The sequence below is a fragment of the Triticum dicoccoides genome, chromosome 2A, assembly GCF_002162155.2.
Source record: "Triticum dicoccoides isolate Atlit2015 ecotype Zavitan chromosome 2A, WEW_v2.0, whole genome shotgun sequence".
Classification (NCBI taxonomy): domain Eukaryota; kingdom Viridiplantae; phylum Streptophyta; class Magnoliopsida; order Poales; family Poaceae; genus Triticum; species Triticum dicoccoides.
In genome coordinates this window covers 207,541,909-207,555,600 of record NC_041382.1, presented here as the reverse complement: position 1 = coordinate 207,555,600, position 13,692 = coordinate 207,541,909, and the positions used below count along the sequence as shown (strand labels likewise).

The following is a 13,692-nucleotide window of genomic DNA, read 5'->3' as shown; positions in this document are numbered from 1 at the left end:
AATCTGGTATTCAATATCGTTCATGGCATTCCTATCATTTATCACAATTTCTCCATGAGGACTCTGGCAAATGTTGCACTTTCTCCGTTTGAGCTGAAGCCTTATGCACCTTGGATTATGAGATTCCTCAGGACAAGGTCTTCACTCAACTACAAAGCTGATTTTCAGAATCACCTCAGCTACTTGCCCCCGATTGAAATCCTCAAGCGGACCTATTCCTCAATTGATGAAAAGGGCAAGGCACCAGCTGTTATAAATGAAGGCATTCGTCCATTGGATGGATAGTTTCGCAAAGCTGCATCATATTCCACCAATGATGACTCTGCCACACATGACTCTGCCAATGCACCCAAGTCTACTCCTCAAGCCACTGCTCCTCGTGTGATGACTGATCATGAGCTTCTGCTTAGTCTTCACCAGAAGGTGGATCAAAATCATAAATGAGTTAAGCGTCAGTTTGGTTCATTTCTTCACAACATGACTGCTACGCACAATGCAGTAAAGAAAAACCATTACTACCTCCATGAAGTTTTCGATTGCACCTGGGCCATTCTATCACATCTGTATGGTGAAGAAGATCTCAAGAAAATGGGTCTCAAGGAAGATTTTGACTGGTCTGCACCTCCACCGAAGAAATTCAAGAAGGTCAAGGTTCCTTCTTTGGTGTCCAGCTCATATTCTTCATCACGCGATACCGACGAGTACGAAGACTTGGACGACACTGCGGCAGGCCCTTCCACGACAAACGACCCCAACAACGCTGGCGCTCCTTCATCAACTTGATATTCTTTAGGGGCGTTAGTCCTCATATTCGATCCTTTTGGTCATTTGATGACAAAGGGGGAGACTTTTGAGTTAGTCTTCAAGCAGGTCTTTCTATATGGGCGTTTTTTTGTTAAGTTACAACTCTCGTTCTTCTGAGACTTTATTGGATCAAGTTGTAAACTTAAACCTGATGGTGCTCTGATACTTTTGATATGTTTTTCTGCATGCTTATTCCTCATATATGCTAATGCACGCATGTTGAATTACATCAGTCACCATATTTCATCATGCATTTCAAATTCTTCATTGTGATATGTCAAATGCGTGTATGAATTACAAGATATAGGGGGAGATCTCCATGATTCTACTCTTCAAGTGTGCAATGCTTCAAAAAGCAAATACCTCACCATGCACATATTCAAGGGGAGTTCTTCTATATCTTGCAATCAAATTCCTCAATATCAGCCTTTTACACTTCATATGTTTATCCCCGTTGAAAACTTAACCTATATTGTCATCAATCACCAAAAAGGGGGAGATTGTAAGTGCATCTAGTGCCCCTTAGTGATTTTGGTGTATTGAAGACTTATAGGTTAAGGGACTAATGCATTTGTGAGTATACACAGGTCTATAAGTCTATGAGGAGTTTGATATTTACAGAGAAAGTCGACCCCTAAAAATGAAGTTCTTCGATTGAAGACTTTCTGAAGACTTTGAAAGTGAAGAAATTGGTATGACCTTGAAGACTTGGTATTCATTCGAGGAACATGAAGCGTGAAGACTTTTGTTTCCGTAGTTTCATTTTCTCTTTCTTGAGTCATAGGAAACACCATACTGTTAAAGGGGGTTGAGGAAATACTAAGGAAAAATTTCCATGTGATGCTCAACTAAAATCCTACACCTACCAATCCCTTCAAGTGAAGCCATTGAAAATCTCATACAGTTCAATCATATTCTTCGGTGACAGGGACGAAGTTCTTCTGGTCTCTGAGGAATTTGTTCTGACTGAGGAGTTAGGAATTCGCCAGTGTGGATTGCCTACACAGTGAGGAACATGATAGCCCTGAGGATTTCGCCACTCAAAATTTCGACCGTTGTTGTGCTATGCGCCAGCTGTCCCAAAATATATATCCACCTAACAGTCTTATCATTGAAGGGCATTTATGTCTTATCATGTCGGGCTGCTCCCTAGGCTATAAATAGCCTCCCCCTACAACCACTAGCTGGTTGGCTGCTCTGAGAGAAACTGACACTTGTCATTTGAGAGCATCCCATCCTCCGAGGACTTTAAGCGAAAATCATCAAGTGAGGAAAACCCAAACCCAAACACCTACAAACCCCAAGTGATTGAGCATCACTAAAGAGATTGATCCTACGTGGATCCGACGCTTGTTACCTTTGAAGACTGTGCTTCTTCCAGACGATTAGGCGTCATGGTCTAGAGCATCCAAGAGGAATTGTGGATCGCCGAGTGACCAAGTTTGTGAAGGTTCGGAAGTCACCTAAAGACTTACCACGAGTGATTGGGCGAGGTCTGTGTGACCTTAGCTCAAGGGGAATACGGTGAGGACTGAGTGTCCTGAGCTGCGTGTTCAGGACTGGGTGTCCGGGACTGTGTGTCCTCAGGTTTAAATACCTAGCCGCCCTAACCAAACGTACAACTGAGACAATAATTGGAACCGGTCTACCAAATCATTGTCTTCACCAAGATTACTGGTTCTATTTCCTCAACTCTTTCATTTCCTCATAACTTTATTGTGTGATTGTTCATATCTGTGCTTGAAGACTTTGACTGAAGATTTTCTCAATTTCCTCAGTTCATTTTCTTCAGTCTGTTTGTCTTCATCCTGTGTTATCCTGTGCTTACACTTTCTGTACTCTGTGCCTGTCTTCATTTCATCATGATGAATATGCTTGTGTTCTGTTATGTTTACTTTTGAGTACTTATTCCACTGCTAGTAGTTCTTCGCTAAGGAATTTCCTCACCTGCAAATTCCTCAGTGAAGAATTCATAAAAATCGCCTATTCACCCCCCCTCTAGTCGATATAACGCACTTTCACTCCAAAGCCCTCAACTACTTTCTCACATCCACATATGACCTAAACCAAAAGTCAAACTCGGCCCCACCGATTCTTTCTATCCGGCGCCACCGAGTTCAGATGTCATAGCCACTGCCACAAACCCTAGGCAAATCGGTCTCACCGATAGGGATCTCGGTCTCACCGAGATGGGATTGCAATCTCTCTGTATGGATCTATTACCAAAATCGGTCTCATCGAGTTTGCATAATCGGTCCTACCGACATTGCAATGTAAACTCTCTATTTCCTTTTCATAACATTTCGGTCCCACCGAAATTAGCGAATCGATCCCACCGAGTTTACCTGACCAACTCTCTGGTTAGCTTATTACCAAAATCGGTCTCATCGAGTTTGTGTAATCGGTCTCACCGAGATTACGTTATGCCCTAACCCTAACCATATCGGTCCTACGGAGTTGCATGTCGGTCCCACCGAAAATCCTAACCGGTCACTAGATTTGCTGAATCAGTCCGATCGAGTTTATCAATTCGGCCCCACCGAGATTGGCAAGTTGTGTGTAACGGTTAGATTTTCTGTGGAGGCTATATATACCCCTCCACCTCCTATTCATTCGTGGAGAGAGCCATCAGAACGAACCTACACTTCCAACTTACTTTTTCTGAGAGAGAACCACCTACACTTGTGTTGAGGCCAAGATATTCCATTCTTACCATATGAATCTTGATCTCTAGCCTCCCCCTAGTTGCTTTCCACTCAAATCTTCTTTCCACCAAATCTATATCTTGTGAGAGAGAGTTGAGTGTTGGGGAGACTATCATTTGAAGCATAAGAGCAATGAGTTCATCATCAACACACCATTTGTTACTTCTTGGAGAGTGGTGTCTCCTAGATTGGCTAGGTGTCACTTGGGAGCCTCCAACAAGATTGTGGAGTTGAACCAAGGAGTTTGTAAGGGCAAGGAGGTCGCCTACTTCGTGAAGATATACCGCTAGTGAGGCAAGTCCTTCGTGGGCGACGACCATGGTGGGATAGACAAGGTTGCTTCTTCGTGGACCCTTCGTGGGTGGAGCCCTCCGTGGACTCGCGCAGCCGTTACCCTTCGTGGGTTGAAGTCTCCATCAACGTGGATGTACGATAGCACCACCTATCGGAACCACGACAAAAACATCCGAGTCTCCTATTGCGTTTGAATCCTCCAAACCCTTCCATTTACATTCTTGCAAGTTGCATGCTTTACTTTCCGCTGCTCATATACTCTTTGCATGCTTGCTTGATATGTATTGTGTTTGTTAAACTTGTGCCAAAACTCCACTTAAACTTAAAAAATTAAAAACTGCAACTTTTTGTACTTAGTGTCTAATCACCCCCCTCTAGACACCTCTTCTCGATCCTTTCAATTTGCATTCAAAGGCAAAATAATTATATGCATATCTTCAGGGGAAGCCTCTTTCAACTTATGAAGCCAATGACTGCGTTCTTTAACTTACACATATTTTTATCCTTGTTGAAAACTTCAACCAGTTTGTCATCAATCACCAAAAAAGGGGAGATTGTAAGTCCATCTAGTGCCACCCCTAGTTGGTTTTGGAGTATTGATGACAAATGTGGTTGAGGGACTAATGTATTTGTAAGGATTACATGATAACACATGTAGAAGTCCCTCATTGATTCGGTTTACCTACCAGAGATGACCCCTAAAAATGTATGAAGACAATGGTGGTTCGTGAAGACATTCACATTGAAGACAATGACGTGTGAAGACATTCACTCGAAGACTATGGAGTGCGAAGACATAGTTTCTTTCGTAGTTTCATTTTCTTCTTTCTTGAGTCAAAGGAACCACCATACTATTAAGTAGGGTCAAAGTGAACAAAGTCAGAAGACTGACGTGATGCTCAACCCAAAATCATATGTCTTCGAGTGAAGACGATGAGAGCAAATCTTATCCAGAGTTGGATGAGTTAGCTTTGCTTGTAGCCCAAGCCAAGTTGTTGCGTGTGTTTGAAATCCGACCATTGGGTACGTGTCAGTTCCTTAGTGACCCAGGGTCATTTTGGACATATCAGGTCGGGTTGCCTCCTGGCTATAAATAGCCCACCCCCTACACCATAAATTGGTGTCTGCTTAGAGTTAGTGCATGACTTTTGTCGTTTAAGAGCAACCCACCTCCGAAGCCTTTGAGAGAGAGAGAGAGAGAGAGAGAGAGAGAGAGAGAGAGAGATCTTTGCGAGGACAAAGCCCAAAACACCCAGAGACAAAGCGTGTTAGGAATCACTGAAGTCTTTCTATCCGCGTGACTTGAAGACTTCTTACACTTGAGGACTGTGTATCCTCTAGCCGGTTAGGCGTCACGCTCTGAGGATCCAAGAGTCATTGTGGATCGCCGGTGAATGGAGTCTGAAGGTTTGGAAGTCTACCTTGAAGACTTACCAGAGTGATTGGGCGAGGACTGGGTGTCCTTAGCTCAAGGGGAATAAGGTGAAGATGTGGTCTTTTGAGTTCAATCTCAGCTTGCCTAACCAGACATACATTTGTCAGAGAAACTGGATCTGGTCTACCAAATCCTTGTCTTCACCAAGCTACTGATTCTATCCCCCACCTCCTTTACATCTTCGTGAAGTCATTGCTTGTTTGCCTGATCAGTTTGACTTCATTGTGCGAAGACTATTACCTGTTTGGCTTCATACTGTCTTCCATTATGATCTGTACTACCTAGCTACTATTAGTCTTCGTACTTTCATTTTATTGCTTACTTGCCTATGGCATGTCTAGTGTAGTTTATCTTCCGCTGCATATCATTTATGTTCCATTTGATTATTTGTCTTCAAAGACCTCGTGTTTTGAAGACTTCCATAAAAATCGCCTATTCACCCCCTCTAGTCGATAACTAGCACTTCCAACACCAAATACAATGGTAATTGTATAGGTGTACTAATTCGGCGAAAAGATAGTGATACAAGTGTAGTAATGATAGTAGATATTGATTTTTGTAATAGTAACAATAAAAAAACATCAAGGTAGCAAGTAACAAAAGTGAGTACAAATGATATTGCAATTCTTGAAAACAAGGCCTAGGGTCCGTACTTCTGCTAGTGCATTCTCTCAACATTGCTAATATAATTGGATCATATAACCATCCCTCAACGTGCGATGAAGAATCACTCCAAAGTTCTTATTTAGCGGAGAACATAAGAAGAAATTGTTTGTAGGGTACGAAACCACCTCAAAGCTATTCTTTCCGATCAATTTATCCTAGAGTTCGTACTAAAATAGCACAAAGCTATTCTTTCCGATCGATCTATCCAAGAGTTCGTACTAAAATAACACCATATGATACACATCAACCAACTCTAATGTCACCTAGATACTCCAATGTCACCGCGAATATCCATGAGTTGATTATACGATATGCATCAAACAATTTTAGATTCATAATACTCAATCCAACACAAAGAACCTCAAAGAGTGCCTCAAGATTTCTACCGGAGAAACAAAGACGAGAACGTGCATCAACCCCTATGCATAGATTACCCCAATGTCACCTCGGGAATCCGCGAGTTGAGTGCCAAAACACATATCAAGTGAACCAATATGATACCCCATTGTCACCAAGGGTATTCATAGCAAGACATACATCAAGTGCTCTCAAATCCATAAAAGTACTCAATCCAATAAAACAAAATCTCAAAAGGAAAACTCAATTCACAACAAGATAGGGAGGGGAAAACACCATATGATCCAACTATATTAACAAAGCCCGCGATACATCAAAATCGTGACATCTCAAGAGCACGAGAGAGAGAGGCAGATTAAACACATAGCTACTGGTACAAACCCTCAGCCCCGAGGGTGGACTACTCCCTCCTCATCATGGTGGCCGCCGGGATGATAAAGATGGCCACCAGTGATGATTTCCCCCTTCGGCAGGGTGCCGGAACATGGTCTAGATTGGTTTTTCGTGGCTATAGAGGCTTGCGGCGGTGGAACTTCTGATCTAGGATTATTTCTGATGGTTTCTCTATTTATAGGATTTTTTGGCGTCGGTTTCACGCGAAGATGGGTCTCGAGGTGAGCACAACCCACCGGGGCAAGCCAGGCCCCTCTGGTGCGCCGTGGTGGGTTGTGCCCTCCTAGTGGCTCTTCTAGCCCTCCCACGAAGCTTCGGGGGTCTCTTTTGTTTCAAAAAAAATCATAAAAAAGTTTCAGCTCATTTGGAGAACTTTTATTTCCGCACAAAAAACAACACCACGGTAGTTGTGCTGAAAACAATGTCAGTCTGTGTTAGTTCCATGCAAATCATACCAAAACCATATAAAATTGTTGTAAACATGACATGAATACTTCATAAATTATAGATACGTTGGAGACGTATCACACCCCTACCGTCACATGTTTTATTATAGCGTCAAAATGTGCATGGTTGATTTGGTAGGCCAATTTGAATTTGAGTTAGAGAAAATTTGAAATTTAAATTGCCATCACAACTTTTATTATATTAACAATGGGACTTCACATTCTCACAGTAGTGATCCATATATTAAAATGAGCATCGAAATGACATGTTATCAAGCATTAGAAATAATACATTAGAGAAGGCATCATGACGAACAGTAGTGCACCATCAGTGATTCATGGGTTGTGACACAGTCTCCTGTGAAGACAGCGATGACTTTCTTAAGAGATGACTAAGAATTCTCTCAATTTCTTGTTGCTTCTTTTCAAAGCCCTTGGGTTTTCTCTCCTGGCCCATCTTGATAACTTCTATTTCTAGTTGTTGTTTTATTTTGAGCTCTTCGATTTCCAACATCTGTGCAGTAAGTAGGACATTCAAATTTCTGCAAATGTGGCAATTGCTTGTTTTGTGTCTGTCGCTTGTGCTTTAATCTTTGCTTCTAGCTCACAGATGCATTGATGCATTGTTTAGAGGATGAATCATGTGATGAGATGCCAAAAGCTTAAAAGTAACGTGACGATCGATGTATGCCACAGAATCGTTTTATTAATACTGCGTTGAAACTTAAGACTTCTTGGCTCAGATACCATATTGAATTCATGTTGCATCCAACTCATTTAAAAGTCCGAACTATTAGAGGGAGGTGGGCAATATCTTTCAACACAAGAGAGTTGCTCTTACCTAGTCGTTTTACAAAACAACCCTCAGTTATCTTTCTGCCTGGATACATACGATGCGAGTTACCCAAAGCATGGAGCGCCAAAGTGCAAAATTCCCAACCCAGCCCATCAAACACTTCCCTCCCACAGGAAGCGCTACACAAACTTGGACCTGGAAAGCTTGAGGCGCCAGGCCCCGATCGATCAAGCGCACCTCCCTTCGGAGAGAGGCAGCAGCCGTCCATCTCCGGCGCCGGCTGGCTCGACCTCGGCCGCAGTCATGTCGAAGAAGAAGGCGGTGACGACGATGACGCTCAAGGACTTCCACGGCGGCTCCATCCCCTCCGAGCTCCCTCTCCCCTCCGCCCCTGGCGTGTAAGTTCCCCAAACCCTAACCCCACCGACGACCCCTCACCGTGCTGTAGCTGACGGACTGCTCCCGTTTTCGCAGCTCTGCACGACCGCCCGACCGCCCCACGGCCCCTCCGTCCGCCTCTTCGACTGCATCCGCGCGCCCGCGCACTCCCGCTGCTTCCTCCGCAGCGGCGGCGGCTGCCGCTGTCCCTTCCTTCCTCACCAACCCCTCCCGCATCGGCCGCCACTTCGATGAGGACGAGCGCACGCCCTTCGAGCTGGCCGCGCCTCGCCGACCTGCGCCGTCGCCCCCGTCGTTCCCCTCCGTGCCGGCGGTGGCCCCTGCTAGATCTGGACCGGGTAACGCCTGGGGTGCGAAGAGGGAGGTCGCTCCAGCCGCGCCGCCGGTTGTTCCTGCCGCCAGCAGCGGTCAGATCTGGTCGGCGACGCGCATCGCGCAGGCGAGCGCTGTGGAGAAGGTAATCTCCGGTAGGTGGCATTTGTCCAAGCCCTCCTCCCCGCCCGCCTCTGTGTCGGCACCAGTGCTGGAGACTCAGGTGGTCCCGCCTGAGATGGAGAGGTCAGGGTTGGTTGGAACGAGAGGGTTTGACACTGCCATCGAGAGGCCAAGGGCATTGGCTGTGAGAGAGCTGGACGGTGCCATGGAGAGGCCAAGGTCAGTTGGATTAAGAGGGCTGGACGTTGCCATGGACAAGGGGGTGGAACCAGTGAGGCCTGCATCACATGAAGGCAGGGTTGGGGAAGGGAAAATCGGAGAGGTGCCAGAAAGGCCCAAGCTGAAGCTGCTTCCTCGTTCCAAGCCAATCGAATCCCCTGCACCATCACCTACCTATATGGAAGAGAAGCAGGTGACTATATCTGTTCTTTTTCTGAGTTTTATGCTGATCTTATTTCTCTACAAGATGGCCCTTTAACCTTGCTTGGTGACACCTTTCTTCCTAGCTGATCTGATTGCAAATTGAAATTGCATGCGTTGCATCAAGTAACATTATAGCAATATTAATAATTGATCAACATTGATTATTCAAGCGGAGTTTGCAAAAGCATATAGGAGATATCTTCATGCGAAGCTACAGATGATTGAATTATGTAGTTTTTCTTCTTATTAGCTATTTTGATATCATTGGATTCACTATGGTGGAAATTTAATCTTTTTCCGTGGTGGTTTAACAATTGTGTAGGTCCTTCCGGTCCCTGTGATAGCGAGTGTCATGCAGGTTGAGGTTGTTCATGAAGCGCGCCAGAATGCGATGGTCGCCAAAACGGGAGTGGCAGGGGCAGATGCTGAAAGCAGGGCAACAGTGGAGCGACCACGGCTGAATCTGAAACCTCGCTCTAATGGAGTGGGTCAGTCTGGTGAAAGTGCTGCAAAGGAGAGGTACACAGTGTTTAGCTTCTCATTTTGCTCTTGTGACTTCTCTATTTGCTTTGCAAGATATTCTTACATTTTTAACTTGATTGTTTGTTGCTTGCTGTAAATTGGCTCATATCTATTACATGTTATGTCATTGTTATATCATAAATACCATACACTTTATAACCTGCTCAAGTTTGTATTATATTCCATCTTGTACCAACACCATATTTACTATTCCTGTTAATTGATCTACAATTAAGTTCCAATATGCGCAACTTTGATGCAGAATTCGTCTGCTCTGTTTGTTTGCACTATGTGTATTCTAACTACAAATGGCTGGTAGGCAGATCAAAATAACACCCAATATACTGTAGGCCATGTCTCTCTTTTTACAGTTGGCATGTAGTTCATGCTTACCCAAAGAGCACAAGGCAGACACACCTGTCTTGCATTTCACAGAGAGTTAATATCATCAGCTAGTGCCGATCGCCTTGGTGTCACTGTTTTTCTGTTTGACAACTACTACCTCTAGTTCCTTATTTCATCTGGAATGAGTGATCTTTAAACATTTTAATACCATGCGGAGGAGTTTATGTACAAAATCTTCAATTTATTGTAATGGTACATAGGAGTATCATAGTTCTGATTTGGATAGTAGGAACCACAAGGCCACCTGCTATGGAGAAGTATTTAATTTTTATGTTTGATGTATGGGTGTCTGTAATAGTAGAATGGTACCTTGGTGCTGTTTTCTGTTATTTGTTTACAACATCCCCATCCCTCATTTCTGAGAATGTTTAGAATAATTGTTTTGGCCCTATATACTGGTGCTGAATTTCTCAGCAACTCAATAAGTGAGCAATATGCATTTAACTGGTTTGATAAGAATCGTCTTCAATGCCTAGTTCATTTACCGGTAGAGAAGTATTTTGTCACTACCTTGCCGTAGTTTTGCAATCACTGTTACTGTTACTATCCTTGTTGTTTTTGTTGTATATAACTTATCTTGTTGTCCAATCAATTAGGCCATCCCTCTTTGGTGGTGCTCGCCCCCGGGAACAAGTATGTGCATCTGCTTTCTTACATCCACTCATGTGGTTTTAGTGGTGTGTTATTTTATGTTTATTTTTTCATTCTAACTGATTGTTCTTGTATGAAACCAGGTTCTCAGAGATCGTGGTGTGGATGCTTTGGCAAGTGACCTCGAGATCACCTCTCCAGTTGGCAGGTAGTTACATGTAGACACGGACCAATTTATATCTGTAGTATATTGGGTTGACATTATTACTAGCATTTTGCAGTCAAGGCATGTTTATTATTGTTGTTCATCTTGAATGTGTTATCTAGATTCTTCCTACTACCTTGCTATGATATATATTGTGTAATTTTGATTTGTTTTCTGGAAGCTGCCAATTTAGCTGTTGCCTGTACCTAGTTAACCTTGTGCTGCCACATCCAGACAATCATACTTGTCGGATTCCAGTGTATTATGCCAGTAAAACTTGTATAGTTGTGTTAAATTTAGGTTGGAAATTACATGTGGACTGTAGTATATGTTCCCACCATAGGGACAGTGCAGAAGTGCTGGAACAGCTATCTGCAATAGAGCGAAGAGGCATGGTTGTCTTGGTAGCCTACAGTTACAGAAATTCGTGAGGACTGCTAGACGGGCCTTCGCTCTTAAGATGGTAAAAGTTACAAATCGTATGCTGTTGACAACACTTCTCTTGACGCTGTTTCTATCAGGCCTGGATGTGCAACTTGCTTAGGCCTGGAAAGCTAGATTCGTTTTCTTTGAATGCATTTGAAGCTAGAAATCAGATTCTGTCGTATTCTTATACTGCTGTAATAAGTCATAAGGTTTATTTTGGAGTGTCAAGGAAAGATATTGATTATGTTTTTTTTTTAGTTTTTACCCGGCTTATATGTTAATTTTCACTTTTCAGTAGCAACTTTACTTGTTATGCTTCTTTTTCCTAAGTAGTGGGGAATGTTCTTTTCTGTGGAGTTTAATTTTCTGCAAAGATTAATATAGATATATGTCAAGTTGAAGATGTCACATTTACTAATAACCGGTGTGTCATCTAGGTCCAAAAATGAATTTGCAAAGGTCGAGCAGAAGGTTGAAGGTATGACCATTAACCCTTCAGGCGAAAAGGCTGAGAGTTTTGCAGTTGGTCACAGAGGCCCAAGGAATGCTGATAGGAAAGATTACAGGCGGGATACAGACAGGGCTGATGCATACAGGCCTACACGACGCGATGAGAGCAGGAAGGTTGCTAGAGATGTGGAAAAGCAGCCTGAACAACAACGCCCAGAGCCTGAAACCTGGCGTAAACCAGTGGAGCCACCAAAGCCTGAGGTTACTGCACCTCGGTTTGGGAAAGCAGCGACTGCCTTGGAGCTCGCCCAAGCCTTCTCCAAGTCCATGTCTGATACTGTGCCGCAGTCTCGCTTGACCAGTGTTCCTAGTCCAAGAGTTCCTCCGAGCCCAGGGGCTAGGGATCAGGTTGGCTTTTCAAGGCTCACTAACAACGGGGCATTGCACTCTGGATCTTCACAGCGAAAGATTAACGGTTACTGATCCTGTGGCGAACATACACTATGATCCCGTGATGACACGGTTCAAATGTCATGGCCATCCTGAAGCACACTCACTGCTTTACATTACAGCCTTGTTCAGTTGTTCCAGCATGGGGAAGTCGAATTGTGCGGTGCAGGAGGGGCGCTAGTCTCATTTTTTAGCAAACAAATGTTCCTCTTGTAAGTTGGTGGCCCATTTCGTCTCTTGATAACAGGAGATGAGAATTTATAAACTTTCTATTTGTCAGCCTGCTACCCGCCTGTGATATAAGCTGGGGAATAATTGCTACCCTTGTATTGGCATAGTTGGGCTTGCCGTGTATTGATTCTGGCGTGCTTGTTTTATGGTGTTGCCAGATTAGGGTGTTTACACCCTCTTACCAAAATGATTTCATTGCGATTTCATCAGCAAAGTTAATTATGAGTGAAGATTGTACGATTCTTTCATGATTTGCTTCTTTTATTTGCCCACTGTATCTTGCTGATCACAGGGATGAATGACCTGAATGTTGCAGAGTAGAGTTGGATTTCTCCGTCGTTTTCCGAAACTGGCTCGAAGTATTGCTTTTGTCGAACCCGGCCGACCAAATCATGCGGGATGACAAGAATTGTGAAGAAACGATCTAAACAGAGGCGCAACGCAAGTTGGATGGAAGCCGAAACAATAGACATAGATATTCACATGAGAAGCCAGCACTAGAAGGAATCACAGAAGCATCAGCTTTGGGAGCTCATATTGGGCACACAAACAGAGAGAGGGTTCATGGTCAGACCACCACGTTGCCACTTGCCGCTCCCATCACGGCACACCACCACAGCGAGGTCGCCTGAGCTCGCTCAGAAGAGGAACGCCGTGGGCGCGAACGCCGGCAGCACCGTGGGCGCCCCGAAGCGCCTGCAGGTAGAGAGACAATCATCTGGGTCAGTTTTAGTGACACAAGGATACCGAAATGCAGCACAGTCGTAACTTTACATGAAGCATTCAATTTCCGTGATTTTTGTACCGCTAAACTAGACCCCTCCCCTTGTGGAGGGCAAGTAGTGCTAGCAGCACGCATCAGGGTCACATGCTCACTTGACTGGCCAGTGCAGCTCGTGCTTTGACTAAGGAAAAAGTCCACTTTAAACCCTAAATTCGTAGAGATTCGGCGAAATGAACCCTGAAGTTAAAATCCCGGTCGATTGCACCTTAAACTATGCAATCCCGGTCTAAATTAAACCCTGGCAAGTGTCAACCGGGATTTGTCTGGCTGGTGGGCCAAGGAGCGCCAATGTTTACCAGGGCGCCAGCCCATTTGTTTTTCTGTTTGCTCAAAAAAAAGTACGCACATGCGGAACTCGAGCGAGCTTGTGTAACGCTAAAAATAAATACGGGCTTGACAAGTTACGAACCAACACAAATCAAGTAGTACCAGTTGCGGTTGTATAAGTTGAAAAAAATACGGGCTTCCTGTTTTG

At 44.1% G+C, this 13,692-nt stretch overlaps 2 protein-coding genes across 2 annotated transcripts in view; one reads left to right on the top strand and one right to left on the bottom strand.

Annotated features, from left to right (window-relative positions):
* The first annotated feature begins 8,073 nt into the window (after window positions 1-8,073).
* On the top strand, window positions 8,074-12,661 carry LOC119354237 (SH3 domain-containing protein C23A1.17-like). The gene is made up of 6 exons (XM_037620952.1): window positions 8,074-8,294; window positions 8,371-9,142; window positions 9,476-9,672; window positions 10,677-10,713; window positions 10,815-10,879; window positions 11,740-12,661. The coding sequence occupies exons 1-6, from the start codon at window positions 8,200-8,202 to the stop codon at window positions 12,233-12,235; spliced, it is 1,662 nt and encodes a 553-aa protein (XP_037476849.1). The 5' UTR covers window positions 8,074-8,199; the 3' UTR covers window positions 12,236-12,661.
* A 218-nt stretch (window positions 12,662-12,879) lies between these two features.
* LOC119354238 overlaps window positions 12,880-13,692 on the bottom strand; it is a 4,089-nt gene continuing 3,276 nt past the window's right edge. The window contains exon 2 of the mRNA XM_037620953.1: window positions 12,880-13,129. Coding sequence (XP_037476850.1) covers window positions 13,072-13,129 — 58 coding nt within the window. The 3' untranslated portion in view covers window positions 12,880-13,071. The remainder of the gene's footprint in view (window positions 13,130-13,692) is intronic.